The 24,854-nt window shown below is 36.7% G+C and overlaps 1 protein-coding gene across 1 annotated transcript in view; it reads right to left on the bottom strand.

The window, feature by feature from the left end:
* Positions 1-24,854, bottom strand: part of Necab1 (N-terminal EF-hand calcium binding protein 1) — a 154,888-nt gene that overhangs the window by 21,610 nt on the left and 108,424 nt on the right. The window contains exons 6-8 of the mRNA XM_074068812.1: positions 10,424-10,560; positions 5,458-5,579; positions 4,552-4,628 (exon numbers count right to left, since the gene is read on the bottom strand). Coding sequence (XP_073924913.1) covers positions 4,552-4,628; positions 5,458-5,579; positions 10,424-10,560 — 336 coding nt within the window. The remainder of the gene's footprint in view (positions 1-4,551; positions 4,629-5,457; positions 5,580-10,423; positions 10,561-24,854) is intronic.

Here is a 24,854-nt window from a genome sequence, read left to right as displayed (position 1 = left end):
AACCAAACGAACCTCATTATCAGAAAGGAAAGGAAATAATTCAAGTTTTTAAAAATTGAGCTATTCCAATAAATATTTGTACAAATCTACCATTTCTAAGAAGCTATGAAGCATTTCTAAGATTACTCAATGCGTTAATCCTCTAAATTTACTTCACTGTTGTGATTACAGAGCAAAGTCAAGGAGAGAGATGCATTAAAACAAAAAGGGGAGGATAAAACGGTAACGAGAAAAAGCTAGAATGACTAAGTCTAACAAGGTTGATTTCTTTTACTGTTGAGTATTCTCGCATTTCTACATTTCTTGGGAGGTCATTTTTAATAACAGTCTGTTGTTACACATTTACATTCTAACATGTTTTACTTTACTAAAAAGAAAGTGATTTTGAAAAGTAAATGAAAATACTACTAATAATCACTAAAAATAAAGGACTTCTATGAAGACCTTCTGCAGTGATCAATGGATAACACTAATGTTCTCAGTGAAACCATCAAGTGTGTAATCTCCAAGAACTTCATTCTGTGACTATAAATCTTAGCACTTCTTCCAGCTGACGATTATGCACAATTATCCCTTCAAATGGCTAAGAAATGAATTGAAGGTTGTAGAAATCCAGCCTATCTGAAATAACATAAGCCTACCAATTACTGAAATATGTAGCTCTTGCTGTGCTGTTCTGTGGAGGAACAATGGGCAAGTTGTTTTACTGTTCCTTTTGTGTTCAATTCTGCATTCCTAGGTGCTCATCTAGCTGGCTTCTCATCTTTCACAATTTAGCTCAGTGCAACCGTCTTAGTGAGACCTTCTCAGACCACTCACTTTGAGTATTCAACTCTGCCATCTTGGTCATAGTGCCCTACTTTTTCTTCATAGCACTTTCCATTATCTGATTTTATCTTGTTTCTTAGATTTGTTAACCTGTTTACTTGTTTTTGTCTGTCTACACAGAGATCAAGGATCTTACCGGTTTTGATCACTGTTGTAATCCCCCTGCTAGAATAGTGCCAGACGCATCATAGTCAATCAATCACCGAGAAATAAATGAATGGCTGGATGAATGCCCCATATAAATCATAGCTTTTCCATAAAGACAACATTATTTAATGAGTATAGATGTAAATTAGATATTAAAAAGTACTCTACAGATAGAAACTGTAACTTAGTAATCTTTTTGACTGATATTTCCTGATCCTATATTCCATGTACTTTTTAGTTCTATCTTCTGTTATCTAAGGCAAGAAAGACTTAAAACAAATCATGTGGCAGGATGTACTTAATTACTCCCCTTTAAATGAAGATGACCTATGATCTGATGATACACTGAGGAGTTCATGAGGGAGGAAGAGGTTATTATTGTCTTTGTCATTTTGCTTAACATTAAAGAGGTTTTCTGCAGGTGTTTGAAGCAAAACATAAGATATAAATAACTTCAGTTTATCCCCACAAATATTCAGAGAGGCTTAAGACAAAAAGAAGACCTGAAGAAATCTGTAGAAATTGCAAGTGTTATTTTTCTCCCAGCTGAATGGAATTGGGGTCGGTTTACAGTGTAGGAAGGATTCATCATAAATACTTAATGGGCAGAAAGGATAACATATGTTTCACTACAGGTTACACTTCCTTTTAACAGGGAGATCAAACCTAGTGCTAACAACTGCAGAAAACAAGGGCCTAACGCACTTAGCCACTGTTTGGCAATTGGGTAGTTTTCCTCTAAAAACCCAATTCAGCACAATACAGAATAAGTTGTAGAAGAAAACTGAACTTGCACTGCTTCTCTACTCGTTAAGACAGTTCATGCTGAGCTCCACACAGCTGGAGCCTCATGCTGAAACCCATCACATTCTACTTTCAGCAAACCTCTTAGACACTGTTCTCGAAATGAAACCCTTTCATAGGAGGGGAGGGAGACAAAAGCCTAGGAAAGAAAAAGAGATGTGACAATACTTTGATTTAAAGTTGGAAAATAAAAAGATATGACCCATGTTTGAGCCATCCCTTTAAAAATAACTATATAAATTTCCAACACCACAGTAGTTTTGCTAAAAGCTTCAAAACCACTTTAAAAAGAGGTATTTGTATTCTTTAAATGAATTCAAACATATTTAACAACAGAATTCTCATCTCTTAATAGGGTTTAGTTTTTTAGTCTGGATTTCCAAGCTTTCAAACATTGGAAAACTAATTTTCATAGCTACTATTTTTTCCTATGCATCCTTTTAGTCTCAGTTTACATATCAATTAATGAAAAAGGAAAGGAAGAAAGTTGATTTACAGCAAAGTCATAGTTTAGGTGTTTGCTCTGTAAGAGGCTAATGTAAATTTAATAAGTGAAAATGCACTGGCAGAGCTACTGAATTCTTCAAGGTTGCTTCCTTTCCCCCTTATTTTAGCTCTTCTTTTGCAAGATCTCTTTTTCAGTGATCTTTCTCATCCTCAGGATTTGAGGTTTCATCTTTGTGGAGATAACTTTAATACCTTAATCTGTTGGCTTGACTTCTCTCCAACTAACATTTGACTTTGTATTTCTGCCTAAACCAGTTTGCCTTCTGACCCCACCTCAGAAATTCTCTCTCACTTGTCTCTTCATTTTTGGATTATGGTCTGTGATAGAAAGGCTCCAGTCCTCAGACTCTCACTGGGTTTTCCACTATAACCATTCAATGGTGCTGTTAATTTCACTTCAAGTCTTTCAATTTGGATTTTCTTTTCACTCAGTACAGTCCTATCTCTTGATATATCTCCTCCCAGTAGGTTGAAGTCCACAAAGCTGCTCTTTCATGCCATTGTCTGAGTGGCCTGGGGATAGGGGCGGGGGCAGGCGCTGAGCAAAGTCTTTTCTTGTTTAAATACATTTTGCATTTGTTTTAATCCAACTTGCATCTTGCTGCCCAATTTTCTATCTAAAAGATCTTTTTGGTTTGGTACTTGCCAGTTGAAAAGTAATATATGCTTCCTGCTGCCTCTGAGGCCAAATCCAAATCCTTTAGTCTATTACTTAAGGCCATTCATGGTTTGGTTCCATCCATCCATACAACCTTAGTTGTACTACTTCCCTAAATGAAAGACTGAACCAAGCTGTTCTACCCAACTTTGCTCATGCCACCACTGCCCTTTCTGTTTACTCTCTGTTTAGTAAAATTTTACTTCTCCATAGAAAATATTCATTTGTTTGTTAGCTGATCAGCACTTATTCCAACTTTAATGACAATACATTTTCCTTTCAATGAATTATCTTTTCTCATTTCCATGTAGTACTCTAGGATTGCTAATCAAGATGTTCCCCCTCCTCTACACGAAAGGCCAGCATGTGACCCTAATAAACCAAGCACATTCCACCTCATGGGAGGTAGAATCTTCAGCAGAAGACAAAACAGAGCAGAAATGGTGGTTGGGGCTCAATAATTTTGGTGAAGGTAACCCAGGAGACTAAATATTTCTTGCTACCTAGATCTTTAGTTATCTTGTCTCTTGACTTTTCCTGAATTCAGGTCTCTAGATTAGCTTTCTAGAAAATTCTCAATTTAAATAAAATAGAAAGGTGATTTCAGTTGTTTGCAATCAAATTTCTAATTGAATCATCATTGGTAAAGCCCAGCTTAAACGCTTCCTGCATGTGAAGTCCTTCACAAGTACCCCAGCTGAAAGTGATTATTTACTCAGGAAACCGTAGACGTTAGCATTTGCTCTAATCCCTTGGCCTGTATCAGTTAATCAGCAAATATTTACTAAACATTAGCTGTGAATTCAGTTCTGTGGCACCACCCATTTAGAAAAATAGTATATCAACTCCTCTCTTTCTTTAGGAATACACCTGGTCTTTATAAGTATATTGTGGGTTCTTCAAAGTCAGTTACTCTTATCAAATATAAATGTTCCTTTCTGGTTGCCTAGTATTCACAGAAAACATTTTCTTACTGATTTACAAAAGTTGTTTAATAAAACATCAGGAGTACTTTATATTAGTTGAATTAATAAAGACACAACAATTAGGAGCATATATTTGTAGCTGTAAAGAACTCTTCATCACTTCCTAACTTGCTTACTTACATTCTAACTTGCTTGCCTACTGTGCAGGTTTAATATCAAAATTATCAGTTAACATGTTAATTTCTAGAGCATGGAATCTCATCTTTTAGTAGATAGCATAGCCATTTCCCCCAACTTTAAAGATTCTCTAGACTTCAAATAGGACATCCCTAAGTGCTGCCATTAGCAGCATTCAAGCATCTGCCACTTAGGAAACTTGATAACCTAAAAGTCAGGAAGTGTGGTTGATTTATTTATGTAATTTTCCACCATATATCTTATTTTAAATAAAATTGGGAGTCAGGAGGGTGGGAGAATTCACATGAGCTTTTATATTTGCTTTAACAATAGGACAAAAAAGAAATGATTCCCCCCACCCCCCATAAGTACTAAGCAGATATTCACATGATTACTTGAATCCTGGCTGTTATTCTCTCCATGGGGCAGTCATGGATATGGAAGCAATGAGGATACTGGGTCAGAATATCTTGATAAATAGGAGAAAGAAAAGGCAGTACCCACCTTCTTTTCCAGCCTATCAATTAATTTCTGGAGTCTGTTTATCTGAGTCATCCACTGGTTGTCTTCTTCTAGTAAGCCTTGGGAGGAGATCACAAGGGCAATATGTTAAATTTGATTCAGGGTAGGAATGCTTGGTTATCTTTCCTTTCACCCTGAAGGGAGAATGCAGTGTCATTTACTTGTAAACACTTGAAAAACTATATTCCTGTGAGTGGATTTTAAGTAGTTGATTAATAGAGATGTATGCATCTCAGTGGGCTCACTTTCACAGGCTTTTATTTTTTTTCTTAATGTTGTTGTCTGTACTGGCCTTTGATATTCAAGAGAACAGATCCTACTGAGCAACATTTTTACTACTCCAGAAGGTAGTTGGTTTTCTTTTGAAAGAAAGGAAAGCATCAATCAGTAATTCTAAACTTACCTGTAGAGCAGTGACAGGAACAAGTGAAACCATAGGCCTGACTTACAGGGTATAAACTGCTATAATCAAAAAGCAGTGCAAGAACTGGTGTTGCCTTTCCCAGGAACTAACCTGAGTACACATGAGCTCTAGTCATGGCTTAGTGGTTCAGAGTGCAAACTAGGGCCTGATGCTCTATATTCGTGAATATGACACATACATATAAACACTCACACACATATAGCTATGTAGTATATATAAATATGTGTATGTATACATGCATATATCTGTGTACTTGCCAGGCAGAGCTGCTAGGCTATGACACAACTGGTGACACTGCTCAACACTTCTCACCTTTGCAATTTCAAACTTACTTGGTAGAAAGAATGTGTGTCATTAACACTATTAACTCAGTTTTTTGTTGTTGTTGTTGTTGTTGTTAAAATTGCCCATAGAAAATGTAACTTACATGCACTATGATGAAGAAACAACAAAGGCTGCACTACCTGGGCCGCTGACATTAAACTGAGGGCTGTTGGGGGAGAAGCTGTTGTGTCTCTGGACTCGGCGGCTGGATCGCTTTCCGGGCCATTGAATGGACAGGACTTCTGGCTTGGTTGGACCTTGCCTGGAACAACAAAGAAAACACTGAACCTCAATGGCAAGGCTTCAGTACCTTGCTTCCAGGACTGGCTCTTCAAGTAGCAGTCACAAGTTTGTCTGGGTACTAGTGAAGTTTATGACAAGTAGTACTTGCAGCCGTACTCTAGAGATCCAAGGATCTTTGGCACTGTAGCATTTGAACCTAAGGGAGAGAATTCTGCACCTTTCCTACTCTGAAAACTAAAAGTCTAAGTAAAAACTGTGTTTTAATTTGTAATTTAAGAAAAACTTTCGTTATTTGGCCATTAATGGAAAAAATCTGTATATTGCTGCTATTGTATTTTGCTTAATTTGAGAACATTCATGGCATTTTCTTTCCTCAATTAACTTTTTATCAAAGTTATATATTCATGTATTTAAAAAGTCAAATAATTTTGTAAATCTTATTTCAGCAAACAATCTCCCTCTTCCCATGCCTAGACAATACTACAACTCCATTTTCACTTAGGCGTCCCTTTTTAGCAAATGTACATTCTGGTGTCCACCTTCCTATCAGTATATAGCATGCTTAAATCACTATGTTTTTATATTGTTTTAGGCTTATATCTACTAACTTCGTAATACTAAAAGCTCCTGCTTGGAAGTCATTTCCAAGAAGGGGAGTCTGCTTAAAAGGATAGACTCTGCTCTGAGGGAAGTTTCTGATCTTTACTTATTCTTCTTCCTTGGTTGGAATGCAGACATGATAGTTGAAACTTCAACTATCTTGGACCATTAGGCAAGCTTGAGAATCAAAGACGTGCACTTCAAATGTGAAAATGATAAATCTGTAGAGATGCCATACTTACCTTAGGTTGCCCCCACCAGATTTCTTTAGTAGGAGAAAATAATCCCTTAGGTATCCTCCTTTTGCCTCACAAAGTAAAGCCATTTTGTGTGCTTTTCTGAGATTCTGTGATACCAACTGCATTGCATCTTGGTTCTTACCCTACCTCTTTAAGTTTAAGTTTTCCAACTTTTAAATCAGTTTTTACTAGTCATCCTCCTTCCTGTAAAGGAAGGATTTTTGCTTCTTTGGCTCTTTTGTCCTTCTTATTTTTGTGGGTTACTGCCTCCTTTTATTCTGGCATGTTTAATATAATTTTTGAAGGGTTTATCACATATATTTAATCACATATATTTAATCTCCAGTATCTGGCTAAATCTCCCTGGGTATTTTCCTATGGCATAACACCACTAGCAGCTTTGGTGGTCAGAGGAACAAATTATTAAAACCGCACTTCTCTGTGTTCCTGCCAAGAGACTATGAGCTATCTAAATCACTTGTAGATGGAGATTAAAGCCTTTCCTTACTTCTATAATAGTGAACCATCAAAAGTTAAAAAAAAATAACTTCCAAGTCCAAAGGGAATCATTTATATCCGTGGATATAGAAGAAACTTGGAAAACAGATCAAACTTGCAGATTCCATTATAAAAAGAAAATCCACATATAATTAAACTGTGCTCCCAGAAATCTAGTTTGTGAGGAAGAGAGGCTTATGTAAGCGGACAGGGGTCCTCTAGAGGGAAACTTCAGCATCACATAATGATGACACTTGTCATTGGCTATTAGGTTTTTTTCCAAAAGACATGAAATTAAAGTGGCTCCCACTAAGACAATTTGCCAGGGCAGACACAAAGATTGTATAGAATGCCATCTGAGAATCTCACCTCGTGCCATTCCAGCTGTAGCATCCCCTTTCTCTGAAATTGCCATTTTCACATGAATGGATACAGACATTTTGCCCTACATGACATGTCTGACTCATTACTACAATGATGTATAATTCTGCTCTGGGGTGGAGAGATGGAATAGAAAACTTCCCTAAATTTGCTGTATCCCAATGAATCTTTGTATCCCTTTGTTTCACAAATATTAAACCCCAAAGTAATGTTGATGCTGAAGGAAAACAAATTATTACAACCCTGGGAATTTTAATGAAATCTCAGGTTACAACTCAGATGTGCAGGGTCATTGAATCTTCCTTTATAATATATACATATCTCATATATACTGACATGTTTTTAGATACACTGAGTTGACCTCTCCTTTCTTAGTATGTTCTCTTCTTCCTTAAATTAGTACTGTATACTATTGTTAGACTTATTTCCTTAAATCTTGGTTTTGTTCTATTGCTTTATTGTTTGTAACTAATACTACCTCTAAACTCAGAATCTAATAGGGAAGACAAACAGGAGATTGAGGTAAGTAGGTATGGATAAAGCATATAATAGGAGTACTTGGTGATGAAGTAGGAAAATACTGTCCAGTGACCAAACAAACTCAGAGGAGTTAGCCAAATGAGAGGTGGGAAGGATTGGATGAGTAAGGAGGCTGATTCCTTCAGAGAGAGTATCATTCTGTCACTCAGATTCATCCTAAACACTGTTAGGTTCTTATCTCCTCAGGTGGTTTTTTCACTGGTCTATTGATTGATATTGTGGGAAAAGGACAGCCTTCCTTTCTTTGTCTTTCCATCATTGGCAAGGGCCCTAGTATTCTCCTCACTTTGATTTCTGGCGACCAGCAGATAGGAAGGGGAAGCCTTGGGAAAGCAGACATAGCACTTTAGGTTGGGGCTAATTCATGCTCAGTGTGGCTCATCAGAGAATTCCCATGGGAGATTATGGACACAAATCCATAGTGGTACATTTTTTTCCTATTCACTTTTTATGAATTTATTCAGAAGCCTCCAGTGAGGCGTATTACAGAATTGGGGTGAGATTTGGACATCCTTGGATGCCTTAGTCAAATTCTCACCACCCTGATATCAGACCTATAATAGTTCCCATTGTTTCAAGCTGTTTTTGAGCTAGAAATATTATAGAAGTAAAAGGTTCATTAATCCTCAAGTGTCTTCTACTTTTTTGAAACTCTATGTTATTATGCTCCTTCTCATTAAACACAGCTGCTGTGCAGCTGTTGGCAGCAATCACAAGAGTTCAAGACTAGCCTGTGGCTTAACACAATGAACAACTGTGCATTAGACAGTCACTGTATGATAGTAAATGCACAGCCTAAGTTTGTAGGAGGTAACTATAGAAAAAAAAAAAAGCCCAAATTGCAGGTGAAGAGGGGGAGCAGAGGCTTTTTCAAGCCTCTTCTCGGGTGACAAATGATTGATTCTGAAAAGGGAGAATTCATTTTATTTCCAGAAAATCTAAACAAAAGAACAACAAAAGAGGTGTCATTTTCCCATTAGGAACATGAAATCAGTTCCATTGTGCTTCAAGACATTCAGTTATCTTTTGCTCAGATCTGAGGAGTTGGGTTGTTGCTTTTGTAAAGCTAATTGTTACTTTGCCATTTACGATGGAATCACCCAACATACTGTAAACAAAAAGTCTGTGATGCGAAGGCTGTTGCACAGATCCATTGAAGGATCTCAAGTTTATCAGCTGCACAGGTTTCATTGCATTCTGAAATTATAGGCTTTATTGTGAGAACTTGGTAGTGCTCACTCATTTTGACACTGTAAACACATGGTTGAAAATTCCACTATTTCTTTGAGATGTCCTAATAATTATGTATCTATTAATTTGTTTAGAAAAATTGGCCCTGCAGAATAGTCTATTATCAGCTTGTTCCAAAAAAACTTAACATGTGATTTCCCTAACTTAAGAGGCAAAATTTAGCTAAGGCAAATCTATAGGTTTAAAGTGACATATCAGCCAAAATATATCACAAGAGCAATAATTTTGCCACGCACCTTCTCTATCTTGCAAGGTATGAACAATAAGAACTTGATAATAAACCATCTCCTAGTTATTTTTTTATTGTTGTACTGGAGGACTGGGGGTACACTGTGATAGTTGCAAAAGTTTTTTTTAATTGTTTTGGTGGTGGTGTGTGTTTATTGGGCATTTTTGAGGTAGAGTCTTGGGAACTATTTGTTGGGGTTGACCTTGAATCGCGATCCTCATGATCTTTGTTTCCTGAGTAGCTAGGATCACAGACGTGAGGCACAGGTGCCCAGTTAACAAAACTTCTTATGCTATATTATAGCTAAATTCATTCCCTCCATCATTCTTTTTTATCCCTCCTCCCCCCATGTTAGTTTTTTTGATGTCCATTTTACACATTTATAATGTAGGTTTTTCTTTAGCATTTGTACAGTTATGCAACTGTTACAATATCACTACCTTTTTTCTTGGTGATATGTATTAGTGGCATAGAATTTTGCAATCTTTCCCATTATTCCCTTTTCTCTGTTTCTTTAAATAATTAGGTTTATTAAATTCTCAAGGATCCTCAATATATGCAAGTTCACTTGGTTTGTAAGGTACTTATTATTTTTACATTTTCAAATTATGCTCATTTGTAAGAGACACTCAGATATCATAGAGAACCTCCATGAGATGGACTTCTATCCATATTTAATCTTTTGCTTTTTTAAACCCATTGGCAATTTATTTCCTTTTCTGTATGATATTTTTTCTTTTGTATCTTAAAGCATCGCTTTGGTGTCTATGTCTTATTTATGAAATCAATTTTGGCCTCCTTAAAGATTAACATCAAGTTTTATAATATATATATATATATATATATATATATATATATATATATATATATACAGTCCATATTGTCTTTTAAACAATTCTCCTCCTACCAAATTCTCCCTTTGAATTTATTGAATAAATGACGGACAGCATAAGAAAAAGTGGGATGGTCTTTTTAGAGGCAAATACCCTATGGTGGTCCTGATATTCCCTTTAAATCTATTAATTCTCATTTTAAATTTCCACTAATGTAAGTACAATGGCCCTCAACTGGTTTTCCATCCACATAACCTCACTAAAGAGACATCATATGGGGTCATTCAGTTGCCTTTCTTGACGAGTTTGCTCCTCAGTAGTTTCCATGGCACATTCCAGGGAATTCTGGAGAGACTGCAGCTGATTCAAGGTCTCCTTCAGCAAAAATCGAGTGACAAATTGTTCCAGATTGGAGGCTTCCTGGTAGTCCTAAGGGTGACAAACAAACACAATTAGAAGTGTAGTAGGGAAAAATATCCAGGGATAGATTTTTCCCCTGTACCTTTCAGTCTCAGACTAATCTTAGAAAGGGAGATTGGAGAGAAGAGAAAAGAATGAGTGGGCCGTGGAGTCTGCATTATAGCTTTAACCAAGTAGAAGAGGTTGAATGAAAGAGCTGCAGAGATTACTGAAATATATTACCACTCATTGCACCCACTTCAAAATTAGGAAAAAGAACAAACCCCAATTATTTTCTACAGAATTATGAAATCTGTAGAAAAGGGAAAAAAAATCTGGAGACAAAGAAAAGGTTGCAATGTGACTAACTCAGAGTCTGTTCTGTATTTCATTTAAATAATGGCCAGGCCATCAAGTATTTTCTCTATTACCAACAAAAAAAGCAGTCACGTTTCAACAATTGGCTTAATTCCCTTTTGCTGTATTTATTATGCTTGATCATTTTTATGCTGAAGCTGGAGGAAATTATACATACTTATTTTAAAATTCAGAAAATGTTAGGATTGGAATATTCACATAGTTTCCTAAGTCTGCTTATTTCCCTCTCTCAGAAACTTTGCCTGAAGCACATATGCAACTAACTTTTAGCACATCTCAGCCACCAGGTATACACAGAGATCATTACAAACTAAAATAGCTGTACTCGTCAAGCTGGTCAAGGTAGGTGGGTGAGTGGCAGATGGTACTGACTGCCACTGTGTTCTGTCTGAGGCAGAACAAGGAAGAAAACTTGTTGGCAAGAATGAATTGGTAGGACAACCACTCTTTCAGGTCATGGGACCAGCAAGCTAAATCTTATTTTTTCGTCTATGGGAATAATACATTCATGTTCAGCCAAGGAAAGGATTTATTTGGCTCTGTCCCTAAACAAAATGACTTAATTGTAGTTAAAATTCAAAAGTGAAAGGAATGATGGAGACAAGATTCTGCTATGAGTCCCAGTATGTTGAGGAATCTAAGGGCATGGTTGTAAACCCAAATAAATAAAATTTAGTTACTTAAACTTTCTGGGTGTCACCTTTCTCGCTTATAAATTAGACTAAATAACTCTAGCATACATTCCAACTCAAAAATACTCTGTGCCTCTCTCAGTTCTAAAGTGTGAAATATTAGACTGTGGCTTCCTGATATAAATCACTTGGAAATTTTTTTCTGTTAGCAGAAAAATCTAATGTCATAGAAAAATCTCATTTCTTTCCTAATTTGAAATAGTAAAAGTTTTCAACCATCAGTCTTTTTAAAGCCAGTTCTTTGCAGATGAGTAGCACAGGAAATTTTCTCATCTACTATATCTAATAGAGTTATTTAAAAATAAAAAATCATAATGTCTTAAACTTCACTTAAGAAAATAACCATAAAGTAACATATTATAGACTCATAATGATTACATGGATTTTTGATGAGTTAAATCAAATAAAAAATACAAAGTACCTAATTGGATCTCATAACTTGCTATTTATTGGCAATAAAAATTTCAAAAAAAGTATTTTTCAATGTATTTTTTTAAATCAAGGAAAGTTTTCCTTTGGCATGGAAAAAAATGGGTTGGTAGACAAAAGCTGTGTTTGATTCTTTCTCTACAGTTATTTCCATTTTGCCAATGCATATTTTTTAAAAATTGTATTAAAATGAAGACAAAATACAATTGCATAGTCAGAGATTATACCAACTACATTTGCATCTCAAAATACAATGTGGCTAATCCAAAGCAAATGATAGAAAACTTTATACCTGTTTGTAGACAGCATTGAAAAGTGAAGGATGCATACATTCACTGAGCAATGAAGCATAGTGCTGGTTGTATTCTTTTCTCAAAATGTTTCTTTTCTCAAATGTTAAATATTTGTCATTGTCACATAAGAGAGAAAGTAGATTTTTTAAAGTTAGCCAATTTAAACACTCCAGTTTTTGCAATTCAATTTTGTCTTCTTAAGACTCAAATGTCATGTCATGTATTCTCATGGTGCCCACAGCAAATACTCATATCTGACTAATTTGCAGATAAACTCCTACCATAAGAATTTATTGCATTGCTATTGTACTCTCACATTTTAAAGATTCTGATGAAAGTTAGATATTTAAGAAAAGTTAAAATTAGACAGCTAGCTGCTCCATTATAGCCATTCAGGACATTTTTAAGCTGACTCTTCTACTTCTCTTTGATGAGAGTTAGCAATACCTACAGTCACTCTACAGATATCATTAAGAAATACCACAACTCAGTTGGGTTGACATATTTGAGAAAAATGCTGATGTTCTAATACTAGGAGGGGTGGTAGAAGGGATAAGGCTTTGGAGGAGATGTTTTTGAGTCAGGTATGAATATTTGCTCTTAATGCTGTCTCTTGGTGATAAGGAGAAAAAAATAACTTGTTTTCTAATATTCCTGCTTATCCTCTGCAGGGCTCTCAGCTCATGGCACCATGTCTGCACAGCCTTTCCTCCCCTTGACCACCAGTTTTCTTCACAGCTTTGGATACAGTTCCTTCCTCTTCTCTGCGTTTCTGTAACATCTTTCTCTACTTAGGGTACAGGATTTGTCATTTTATATTGTACTCTGTTGTTTACTTGTCCATCTCCCTCATTTTAGGTCAGCTCTTTAAGGATCAAGATAATATCTTCTTCATCTCTGCCTCCAGAATGCCCAGAACAATGCCTCACTCACAACACTGCACCATAAATGCTTAGGGTATGTGAAGAGTGGGACGCCATGTGGAGATAAGGTCCCAGAGCAGATGACTGCTCTGGTGGCTCAGTTATCAGCTGCACCCCTGCATCTAGCATTTGCTGCTTGTAGATGCTATAGCCTAGCTTGCCTGGTCATGTGGTTCTGCAATAAAGGGAAATACAGCTTTGCTCTTAGCAGACTGTTTGTCCTCATTCCAATTTCTGGACCATTTGCTCATCCTCTTCTTTCCCTTTCTTTGGATCTCAAGCCCTAAGACTCCAGACCCAGGTGGCACAGATCCAACCATCCTTCCCTTCTCTCAGATATGCAGCAGATGTTCCTTTGGAAGGCAGTGGCAAAAGAAGCAGATGGGAAATTAAATAGATAACAAGCTGGAAAATGTCAAAGCCTGGCCCTTTTCATTCTCAACAAATGTGTTGGTTGTGAAGGTACAAAAAGGGATCTCTGCATTCCCAAATCCCCAGAAGACTGATATATTCCTGTAAGGCACATGCTCCTTTGAGCAAAGCCCAGAATTTGAGACTGGCACAAAGAACTTCTACTGACCTAATAAAGCACAGAAAAATAAATGTACAGATGATACTAAACATCCAGATTCTTCCTCTTTTCTTTCAAAGTTTAATGCTTCAGGTCTATTAGAAAGGATGCAGGCAAATGAAAGCTAACAGTTTATTTCTCAGATCCCAATAACATTTGTTCAAGTCATTGATAATTGTCAATTACATGATTCATTAGGGGGAAATTGTTAACAAAGAAGCATTAATACTTCCATTTCTTCCTGTGGAAAACCAGAATGTAAACATTTCAATTCATATATATATATATATATATATATATGTATATATATATATATATGAAGATACATATATATTTATATATATATATGCAGCTTGCTAGGGCTTGGATTCACTCAAATAAAAGTACTAGCATTCAAAGCATGGTACAGTGAAAATTCAGTTTCTCAGGGCATCTCAATTGTGCGTCTCAATTATAGATCATTTCTCAGTAAGCAAGCTCTGCCTATCTGGTTGGTGGAAGAGTAGAGATCTTAGTTATTAACCCATTATGAATCATCTGAGTTAATTAGGAAAATCAGAGCATCAGACTTCCCTGTTTGCATTTGCCCCATTTGAAAATTAATCTAGTCAGTGATATCCAGTCTCAGTATCTTCTTGTTTAGGAGGTCAGATAAAATCACATTTGGCGGGGATACTGCTTCTTATTGACTTTTGATCCAAGCTCCTGCAGCTCTTGCCATTCTTGTGTGAGACATCTGTGTCAGCTTCCATAACAGGAGAAAAAAATCACTTTGCAAAGATAAGGTTGTCTTTTTCTCTTTTTGAATCTTCTCCAAACTGCTCCATAAATATATAACTGGCTTATACACATTACCTATGTCCCACTTCTTTAAATATTCTTAGGCTTCCATTTTAAATAGCATATTTTTTTCAAATATGGGAAGACATGATTTTAAACTTAAGACTTAAAAAAATGAAAAACTTATCCTTAATTGCCATAAAGATGGCCTGATATTAACACCAGATATAATTTTAGATATGTTGGGGGGCAAAACAAGAGATCAAAATGATTTCAGATCACAGATTCCTAAGGATTAAGAGAATTATAGATTCTGAAGCTAATGAGAGAGGAGACAAGGTTATCATTTGGAATAAGATAATATTAAATAACAAATAGATTGAAATGATTTGTAAATTCTATTTTAGTCACATATTCTGTACTTTGAAATAAGAAAATACTTCATGGATGAGTTATATTATTTAACACAAAGCTCTGTATTGGTACATTAAACAATAAAGGGTTCTTCCTGGAGTTCTCAAGAACTGTGAAGGCTTCTTTCCTCTGGTTCTTTCTGTTGCTCAGAAGCTTATGACCCCATCACGTGTCTTTGCCTGAAGCAATCCCCTTCTACTGGGAAGTAATCCTCTTCAAACAAGTGAGGTTTTAGGAAGATCTACATGAGTCTGAGAATGAGGACATCTATGGAGTCAGTTAAAACCTGGATCAATAGCTAAAAACAAAGGCCTAGGTCACACTCACAGACATCTAGTTAGAGTGTTGTGGTTAATAATTTGATCTAAAGATGATCAGATTTGAGTTCTGACCTGACTTATGCCACTTGAAAGCAGTGCTAACTCAGAAAGGTGTTCAACCTCTCTAAGTCCTTATTTTCTTAACTGTGAATAAGAATAGGCATCACAAGCTTACTCTAAGAATTAAATGAAATATGGCATATACAATGCATAGTATGATGTCTAGCTCATAGTTTTTGATAAATTTTTATTGCCACTATTAACACAATGGAGGAAGGTTATTACAAAGTATAATGAACAGATCATCAACTCAAAATTCATAAGATCTGGGTTCGTCTGCTGTGGTAATAGGTTACATTGGAATCTTTACTAGGATAAATATGTTGTTTGGCATACAGTAGTGTCTCTGCAGAAATTAATGTTCCTGAATTCTTTGCCCATGTATTTTCTACCGCATATCTGCTACCTTGCTTTTTCAAAAAATATACCTTTTATATATAGATTTGTTGCCATATTGAAGCTGTGACCCATGGAATTGTCTCTCAGGAGTGTCAGGTTTAAAATACAAAATATGACTGCAACATTAATCAAAAAGTTTTTCCATTCTTGATTTGTTTCTCATCAAGGATGTTACATGGGTACAGCTTACAAATCTAACCACACTTCTTGTACTCTTCGTCTTCTCCAAATGCTGTCAGCCATATCCTTCACATTGCCTGAAATCTTCCTGTTGTTCTTTTTCAGCCTCTAATGTTACTCCTTTTTCTTCCTTTCTCTCCATATTGTTAGAAGTATAATGGTTAAGCCTTCTTCCCTTCTTCTTAAGCCTCTATGAGTCTGGATTTATTCATCTATGCCCAGTTCCTTTTCTTGTATCATGGAAGTATAGAAACCAGAAAAAGATAATAACAGGATGACTGGGGAAGAGGGAAATATTGATAGCACAGTTTTTGAAAGCCCTGGAATTGTCACATAAAAATAGAACAACTAGATAAAGGCACAAAAAAACCTCCAGTAGACACAAATACAACAAAGTTGATGACAAGGGGATATTCAAAGATGGCGGCTAGAGGTAGGAAGCAGAAAGCGAGCCTCCTATAGTGAAATCTTGGAGAGAAGCTGGAGACACACTTTGCAGGCATAATCACTGAGAAAAGGCATAACTTTGACCCCTCCACATCTCCAGGTGGCGCAGAGAATCTCAACCTCACGTTAAACGGAGAAACGAGGAGGGCCCCCGGGGCCACCAGTGGCCAGCACCCAGATGGCTTGGGAAGACGCAGACCAGGTGAGCTTCGCGGTACCGCGATAACCCCACAGACAAGCCAGGGCCAGAGCAGCATAGCCCCCTGGACAGACTGACCTCCACCCAGGGAAAAAAAGAGAAACTGAGTACTAAGCAATAAGAACAGTTAAGACATGCTGGAAAGAGGGTGGGGCACCCTGAGCACTGAAGATTGGGGGAAGGGAATCCTTCCCAGGACTGTAAATAAACAAGCCGGGCAGGCCGGAGAGCCTCTGGCGGGAGCAGGGCGCATGCCCAGCAACCAGGAGCGGGAAAGCCTGTGAGAATGGTGGAGGGAGAAAAACTCCACAGGGGAGGAGGGAAGACCCACTTCCCACGTGAGCTGTAAACAAACATGGTGGCCGGCAGGAGCAGCAGCACCACCTGGTAAGCAGGAGCAGGAAAGCTTCTGAAAGTGGCAGTGGGAGGAAAACTGCACAGGAGAGTGGGGAAGACCCACCTCCCACATGAACTGTAAATAAACATGCAGGCCTGACAACGAGGGGCAGTGTCACCTTTCCCAGTGCTTGGAAAGGGGAAAGCCTGTAGCAGAGGCTCCCACACAGGAGAACTCTGAGCAAACAAAGCCTGTGGGACCAGGTGAGTGCTAAGTTCAACCCAGAGATCTGCATAAATAATGCTGCCAGCTACAGCAGGCTGAGAGCAGCAGGCAGGCAAGCCACAGTTGCAGATACCACTCTCAGAACTGTCTCCAGACTCTTTTTTTTTTCTTTTTCTCCCTACCTTTGATGAGAGAACAACCAAATTACACCTGCAAGCCGAAAAACTTACTGAAACTGTATTGCATTTGAACTTGGGACACTGGTGGGGCTTTTTGTGTGTGTGTGTGTGTGTGTGTAGTTTTGTTCTACTTTATGCATCCCCTTTGATGAGACAACTACAGAACAACATCTGAGGCACCATCTCCAGGACTGGAGACTGAAACGGACACCCAAATTATTAAGACTGAAACTGCATTGCATATAAACTTGGAAGTTTTTTGGTTTTTTTTTTTTAATTTTCTATTTTCCATTTTATTTTAATTCATTTTTATATATAGATATTCCTTTCATTTACTTATTTTTTATTTTTTTATCTTTGATTTTCAATCCTCTCTCTGTCTCTCTAATGTCTGTTCAGCTTACTGTCAATTAGTACACTAACACTCCCTGTTTATACCTTTGAAACTTTCTTGTCTGAAACCTTGTTCTGCTTTCTCCCTCTTGTCTGTATATTAGTTTTCCCCTTTTCTTTAACTTCTTGCTTTCCATCTCAGCTCACCCTTCCATTCTAAATATTACCATTGTTATTACTACAAGCTAGAAAATACTTAATTGCACACAGTACAGGGACAGTAACAACACCAAAGACAATGACAGGAAGACAGAAAAAACAGGGAAACCAGTTTCCCCACAGCAAAAAATTAGTACAGGAACCAGAGGGGAATGAAGAGAACAGAAACTCAGATCCAGACTCCAACAAAATGAAGATAAACTATGCCAAAGGACCCAATGAAACCCACAAGAATAATTTAAAAGAAGACATACTACAAGTACTCAATGAGAATTTTATAGAGATAATACTGGATAGGGTCAACCAAAATGTACAGGAGACACTCAAGAAATTCCAAGACAACAAAAATAGAGAATTTGAAAAAGAAAAAGAAGAAATGAAGGAAACCATAGAAGCACTGTATAAACACCAAAGTGAAAGAGAGAACACAATGAATAAACAGATAAATGAACTCAGGACAAAAATAGACAACATTAAAGAGGAAAACCGCCAGGATATGGAAAACCTCAGAAAAAAGAACGAAACAGAACTGCAAAACAAAACGGAAGGCCAATCCAGCAGAACAGAACAAACAGAAGACAGAATCTCAGAACTTGAAGATGAAATGGTAATTAAAGGAAAAACTGAAGAACTATTAATTAAACAACTCAAGACCTGTGAAAAGAAAATGCAAGAACTCACTGACTCCATCAAAAGACCAAACTTGAGAATCATGGGCATCGAAGAAGGAGAAGAGGTGCAAGCGAAGGGAATGCGTAATATATTCAACAAAATAATAACGGAAAATTTCCCAAATCTAGAGAAAGATATTCTCATACAGATGGAAGAGGCCTCCAGGACACCAAACAGACCAGATCAAAATAGAACAACTCCATGACATATCATCATTAAAACAACAAGTTCAGAAACTAAGGAAAGTATATTGAAGGCTGTAAGAGAGAAGAAACAAGTAACATACAAAGGTAAACCCATCAAAATCACAGCAGACTTCTCAACAGAAACATTAAAAGCAAGAAGAGCATGGGGTGAGATCTTCCGGGCATTGAATGAAAATAACCTCAACCCCAGGACACTCTACCCAGCAAAACTATCATTCAAAATAGATGGAGCAATAAAAGTCTTCCATGATAAGCAGAAACTAAAACAATATGTGACCACAAAGCCACCATTACAAAAGATTCTACAAGGGATTCTGCTCACAGAAAGTGACACCCAACTTAACCATGAAAAGACAGGCAGCACCAAACCACAGGAAAAGAAAAAGCAAGACAGAAGAGAGTAACATCAAGTTAGGTACACACAATCAAACCTTCAAACAACTAAGAAAACTAAATGGCAGGAATCACCACATACCTATCAGTACTAACGCTTAATGTTAATGGACTTAATTCACCCATCAAAAGACACCATTTGACAAAATGGATTAAAAAAGAAGATCCAACAATTTGTTGCTTACAGGAGACTCATCTCACCAACAGAAATAAGCATATGCTTAGGATGAAAGGCTGGAAGAAGATTTACCAAGCCAATGGCCCCCGAAAACAAGCAGGAGTAGCAATACTTATCTCTGACAAAGTAGACTTCAAACCTACATTGATCAAACGAGATAAAGAAGGACATTCCATACTAATAAAAGGGGAAATAGACCAAAAGGAAATAATAATCATCAATCTGTACGCACCCAATGTCAACGCACCCAATTTCATCAAACACACCCTGAAAGACCTAAAAGCATATATAAACGCCAACATAGTGGTTGTGGGAGACTTTAACACCCCATTATCATCAATAGATAGGTCATCCAAACAAAAACTCAATAAAGAAATCCAAGATCTAAAATATGCAATAGATCAAATGGACCTAGTAGATGTCTACAGAACATTTCATCCAACCTCTACACAATATACATTCTTCTCAGCAGGCCATGGAACCTTCTCCAAAATAGATCATATCCTAGGGCACAAAGCAAGCCTCAGCAAATATAAGAAAATAGAAAAAATACCGTGCATACTATCTGATCACAATGCAGTAAAAGTAGAACTCAACAACAAAAGTAAAGACAAAAAACATGCAAACAGCTGGAAACTAAATAACTCACTACTTAATGAAGAATGGATCATCGATGAAATAAAAGAGGAAATTAAAAAGTTCCTGGAAGTCAATGAAAATGAAAACACGACCTACCGGAACCTATGGGACACAGCTAAGGCAGTCCCGAGAGGAAAGTTTATAGCCATGAGTGCATATATTAAAAGAGTGAAAGACCCCAAATCAATGACCTAATGATAAATCTCAAACTCCTAGAAAAACAAGAACAAGCAAATCCCAAAACAAATAGGAGAGAAATAATAAAAATAAGAGCTGAAATCAATGAAATAGAAACCAAAAAAACCATACAAAGAATTAATGAAACAAAAAGTTGGTTCTTTGAAAAAATAAACAAGATCGATAGACCCCTGGCAAATCTGACTAAAATGAGAAGAGAAAAAACCCAAATTAGTAGAATTAGGAATGCAAAAGGAGAGATAACAATAAACACCATGGAAGTCCAGGAAATCATCAGAGACTACTTTGAGAACTTATATTCAAATAAATTTGAAAATCTAAAAGAAATGGACAGATTTCTAGATACATATGATCATCCAAAACTGAACCAAGAGGAAATTAATCACCTGAATAGACCTATAACACAAAATGAAATTGAAGCAGTAATCAAGAGTCTCCCCAAAAAGAAAAGTCCAGGACCTGATGGATTCTCTGCTGAATTCTATCAGACCTTTAAAGAAGAACTGATACCAACCCTCCTTAAACTGTTCCATGAAATAGAAAGCGAAGGAAAACTGCCAAACACATTTTATGAAGCCAGTATTACACTTATCCCAAAACCAGGCAAAGACACCTCCGAAAAGGAGAACTATAGGCCAATCTCCTTAATGAACATTGACGCAAAAATCCTCAACAAAATAATGGCAAATCGAATTCAACAACACATCAAAAAGATTATTCACCATGACCAGGTAGGCTTCATCCCAGGGATGCAGGGGTGGTTCAACATACGAAAATCAATAAACGTAATAAACCACATTAACAGAAGCAAAGACAAAAACCACTTGATCATCTCAATAGATGCAGAAAAAGCCTTTGATAAGATCCAACATCATTTCATGATAAAAGCTCTAAGAAAACTAGGAATAGAAGGAAAGTTCCTCAACATTATAAAAGCTATATATGACAAACCTACAGCCAGCATTATACTTAACGGAGAAAAACTGAAACCATTCCCTCTAAAATCAGGAACCAGACAAGGATGCCCACTATCTCCACTCCTATTCAACATAGTACTGGAATTCCTAGCCAGAGCAATTAGGCAAGAAGAAGGAATAAAAGGAATACAAATAGGTAAAGAAACTGTCAAAATATCCCTATTTGCAGACGACATGATCCTATACCTTAAAGACCCAAAAAACTCTACTCAGAAGCTTCTAGACATCATCAATAGCTATAGCAAGGTAGCAGGATATAAAATCAACATAGAAAAATCATTAGCATTTCTATACACTAACAATGAGCAAACGGAAAAAGAATGTATGAAAACAATTCCATTTACAATAGCCTCAAAAAAAATCAAATACCTATGTGTAAACCTAACAAAAGATGTGAAAGACCTCTACAAGGAAAACTATACACTTCTGAAGAAAGAGATTGAGGAAGACTATAGAAAGTGGAGAGATCTCCCATGCTCATGGATTGGTAGAATCAACATAGTAAAAATGTCGATACTCCCAAAAGTAATCTACATGTTTAATGCAATTCCCATCAAAATTCCAATGACATTCATTAAAGACATCGAAAAATCTACCATGAAATTTATATGAAAACACAAGAGGCCACGAATAGCCAAGGCAATACTCAGTCAAAAGAACAATGCAGGAGGTATCACAATACCTGACTTCAAACTATATTACAAAGCAATAACAATAAAAACAGCATGGTACTGGCACAAAAACAGACATGAAGACCAGTGGAACAGAATAGAGGACCCAGATATGAAACCACACAACTATAACCAACTTGTCTTTGACAACGCAGATAAAAATATACGATGGAGAAATAGCAGCCTCTTCAACAAAAACTGCTGGGAAAATTGGTTAGCAGTCTGCAAAAAACTGAACCTAGATCCATGTATATCACCCTATACCAAGATTAACTCAAAATGGATCAAGGATCTTAATATCAGACCCCAAACTCTTAAGTTGATACAGGAAAGAGTAGGAAATACTCTGGAGTTAGTAGGTATAGGTAAGAACTTTCTCAACGAAACCCCAGCAGCACAGCAACTAAGAGATAGCATAGATAAATGGGACCTCATAAAGCTAAAAAGCTTCTGTTCATCAAAAGAAATGGTCTAAACTGAAGAGAACACCCACAGAGTGGGAGAAAATATTTGCCAACTATACATCAGACAAAGGACTGATAACCAGAATATACAGGGAACTTAAAAAAACTAAATTCTCCCAAAACTAATGAACCAATAAAGAAATGGGCAAGTGAACTAAACAGAACTTTCTCAAAAGAAGAAATTCAAATGGCCAAAAACCACATGAAAAAATGCTCACCATCTCTAGCAATAAAGGAAATGCAAATTAAAACCACACTAAGATTCCACTTCACCCCTGTTAGAATAGTCATCATCAACAACACCACCAACAACAGGTGTTGGTGAGGATGCGGGGGAAAAAGGAACCCTCTTACACTGCTGGTGGGAATGTAAACTAGTACAACCACTCTGGAAAAAAATTTGGAGGCTACTTAAAAAGCTAGACATCGATCTACCATTTGATCCAGTAATACCACTCTTGGGGATATACCCAAAAGACTGTTACTCCAGAGGCACCTGCACACCCATGTTTATTGCGGCACTATTCACAATAGCCAAGTTATGGAAACAGCCAAGATGCCCCAGCACTGACGAATGGATTAAGAAAATGTGGTATCTATACACAATGGAATTTTATGCAGCCACGAAGAATAACGAAATGTTATCATTCGCTGGTAAATGGATGGAATTGGAGAACATCATTCTGAGTGAGGTTAGCCTGGCCCAAAAGACCAAAAATCGTATGTTCTCCCTCATATGTGGACATTAGATCAAGGGCAAACACAACAATGGGATTAGACTATGAGCACATGATAAAAGATTTAGCACACACAGGAGGGGTGAGGATAGGTAAGACACCTAAAAAATTAGCTAGCATTTGTTGCCCTTAACCCAGAGAAACTAAAGCAGATACCTTAAAAGCAACTGAGGCCAATAGGAAAAGGGGAACAGGTACTAGAGAAAAGGTTAGATCAAAAAGACTTAACCTAGAAGGTAACACCCACGCACAGGAAATCAATGTGAGTCAACGCCCTGTATAGCTATCCTTATCTCAACCAGCAAAAACCCTGTTCCTTTCTATTATTGCTTATACTCTCTCTACAACAAAATTAGAAATAAGGGCAAAATAGTTTCTGCTGGTTATTGAGAGGGTGGGGGGAGAGGGAGGGGGCGGAGTGGGTGGTAAGGGAGGCGGTGGGGGCAGGGGGGAGAAATGAACCAAGCCTTGTATGCACATATGAATAATAAAAGAAAAAGGAAAAAAAATAAAAACATAAATTACTATTGAGAAAAAAAAAAAGTTGATGACAAGGTATTGTCACGAACAAAATTTCTAAGTGAGGACAAAATCACTGACAGTTACAAGATTAGTATGGCATGGTTTCACATGGTATACAAGTAGAAACAAAGGGCAGAATGGGATATGCAAGAGACCTGAGAATGAGAGAACTCCAAGTCATACAACAAATATTTACTAGAATAACAGCAGCTAAATAGAGAACAGCAGCTAAATAGAGAACAGCAGCTGAGACTGAGAGTATTTTATCCAACAGTGGATGAACCTAAAATTGGAAGATCACAAAAATCCTTGTAAGGCCTAATGGGGATGGAACAGGATAGCTCCAATTGTTATCAGAAAGAACCTACACTGAGGAAAATATGCTGGGAAAGGGATCAAAATTGAGGATAGGAGCACAGAAGTAAAGAGAAGACTTGGATTAAAAAGTGGGGTAGAAGAACAGAGTCAAGATGTCTCAGAAGGAAAGTCACCTGATTTTCAACACTACAAGAAAACCACCCAAGAGGAAGCACTGTAAACTTAGAAAAACAATTTTGAACATAGTCACCTTTTAATAATTCAGGAAATTAAAAAAATAAAAACCAGAAGATTACTAAGGTCAAATTCTGCACAATGCTGTAATAAGAAAAAGTCAAACAAGGAACAGAAAAACATCCCTGCAGACAAAGAAAACATACTAAAAAGATAATATGCAAATCAGACCAAAGCATAATCACATATTTATAAATGAGCTAAATACTAGAAAAAAAAGTTCAAGAAATGAAAAAGACAACACCTATCAAAGCTGGATTAACTCAGATATAAGGTAATAGAATTCAGAAAATAATTGGAAATAAAAGAATAATATGATTTCAGAAATTAAATCTAAATTAAAAGAAACACAACAAATAAAGATATTTAATACCTTAATAAGAAATATGAAATAGGAGGAAAACTTTAAAAAATAAAAAAAGTAAAGAAAAGAAACAAAAGGATTTGACAGGAAGTTACAATATTGAAAAATAAAGAAAATTCAACTTGCTGATAACAATTCCTAAACAAGTGTAGAAACTCCAAGGAACGGAACAAACACTAGAATCTATTAGTTAAGAATGCTTTTCTGAAATAAAAAGGTTTAATATTAAGCATTGAAAGCCTACTACATATATGGGAATATCAACTTAAACACATCAAGACATATTTTAATAAAATTACTGGTCTTTAAAAGACAAGGCAAAAATCCTTTGTGCACTTACACATACGGATCAAATAACTCATGGGGTAAAACA

This window comes from Castor canadensis, chromosome 3 (assembly GCF_047511655.1).
Source record: "Castor canadensis chromosome 3, mCasCan1.hap1v2, whole genome shotgun sequence".
NCBI classification, from domain to species: Eukaryota; Metazoa; Chordata; class Mammalia; order Rodentia; family Castoridae; genus Castor; species Castor canadensis.
The sequence above is the reverse complement of the archived record's forward strand: the minus strand, read 5'-3'. Positions and strand labels throughout refer to the sequence as shown.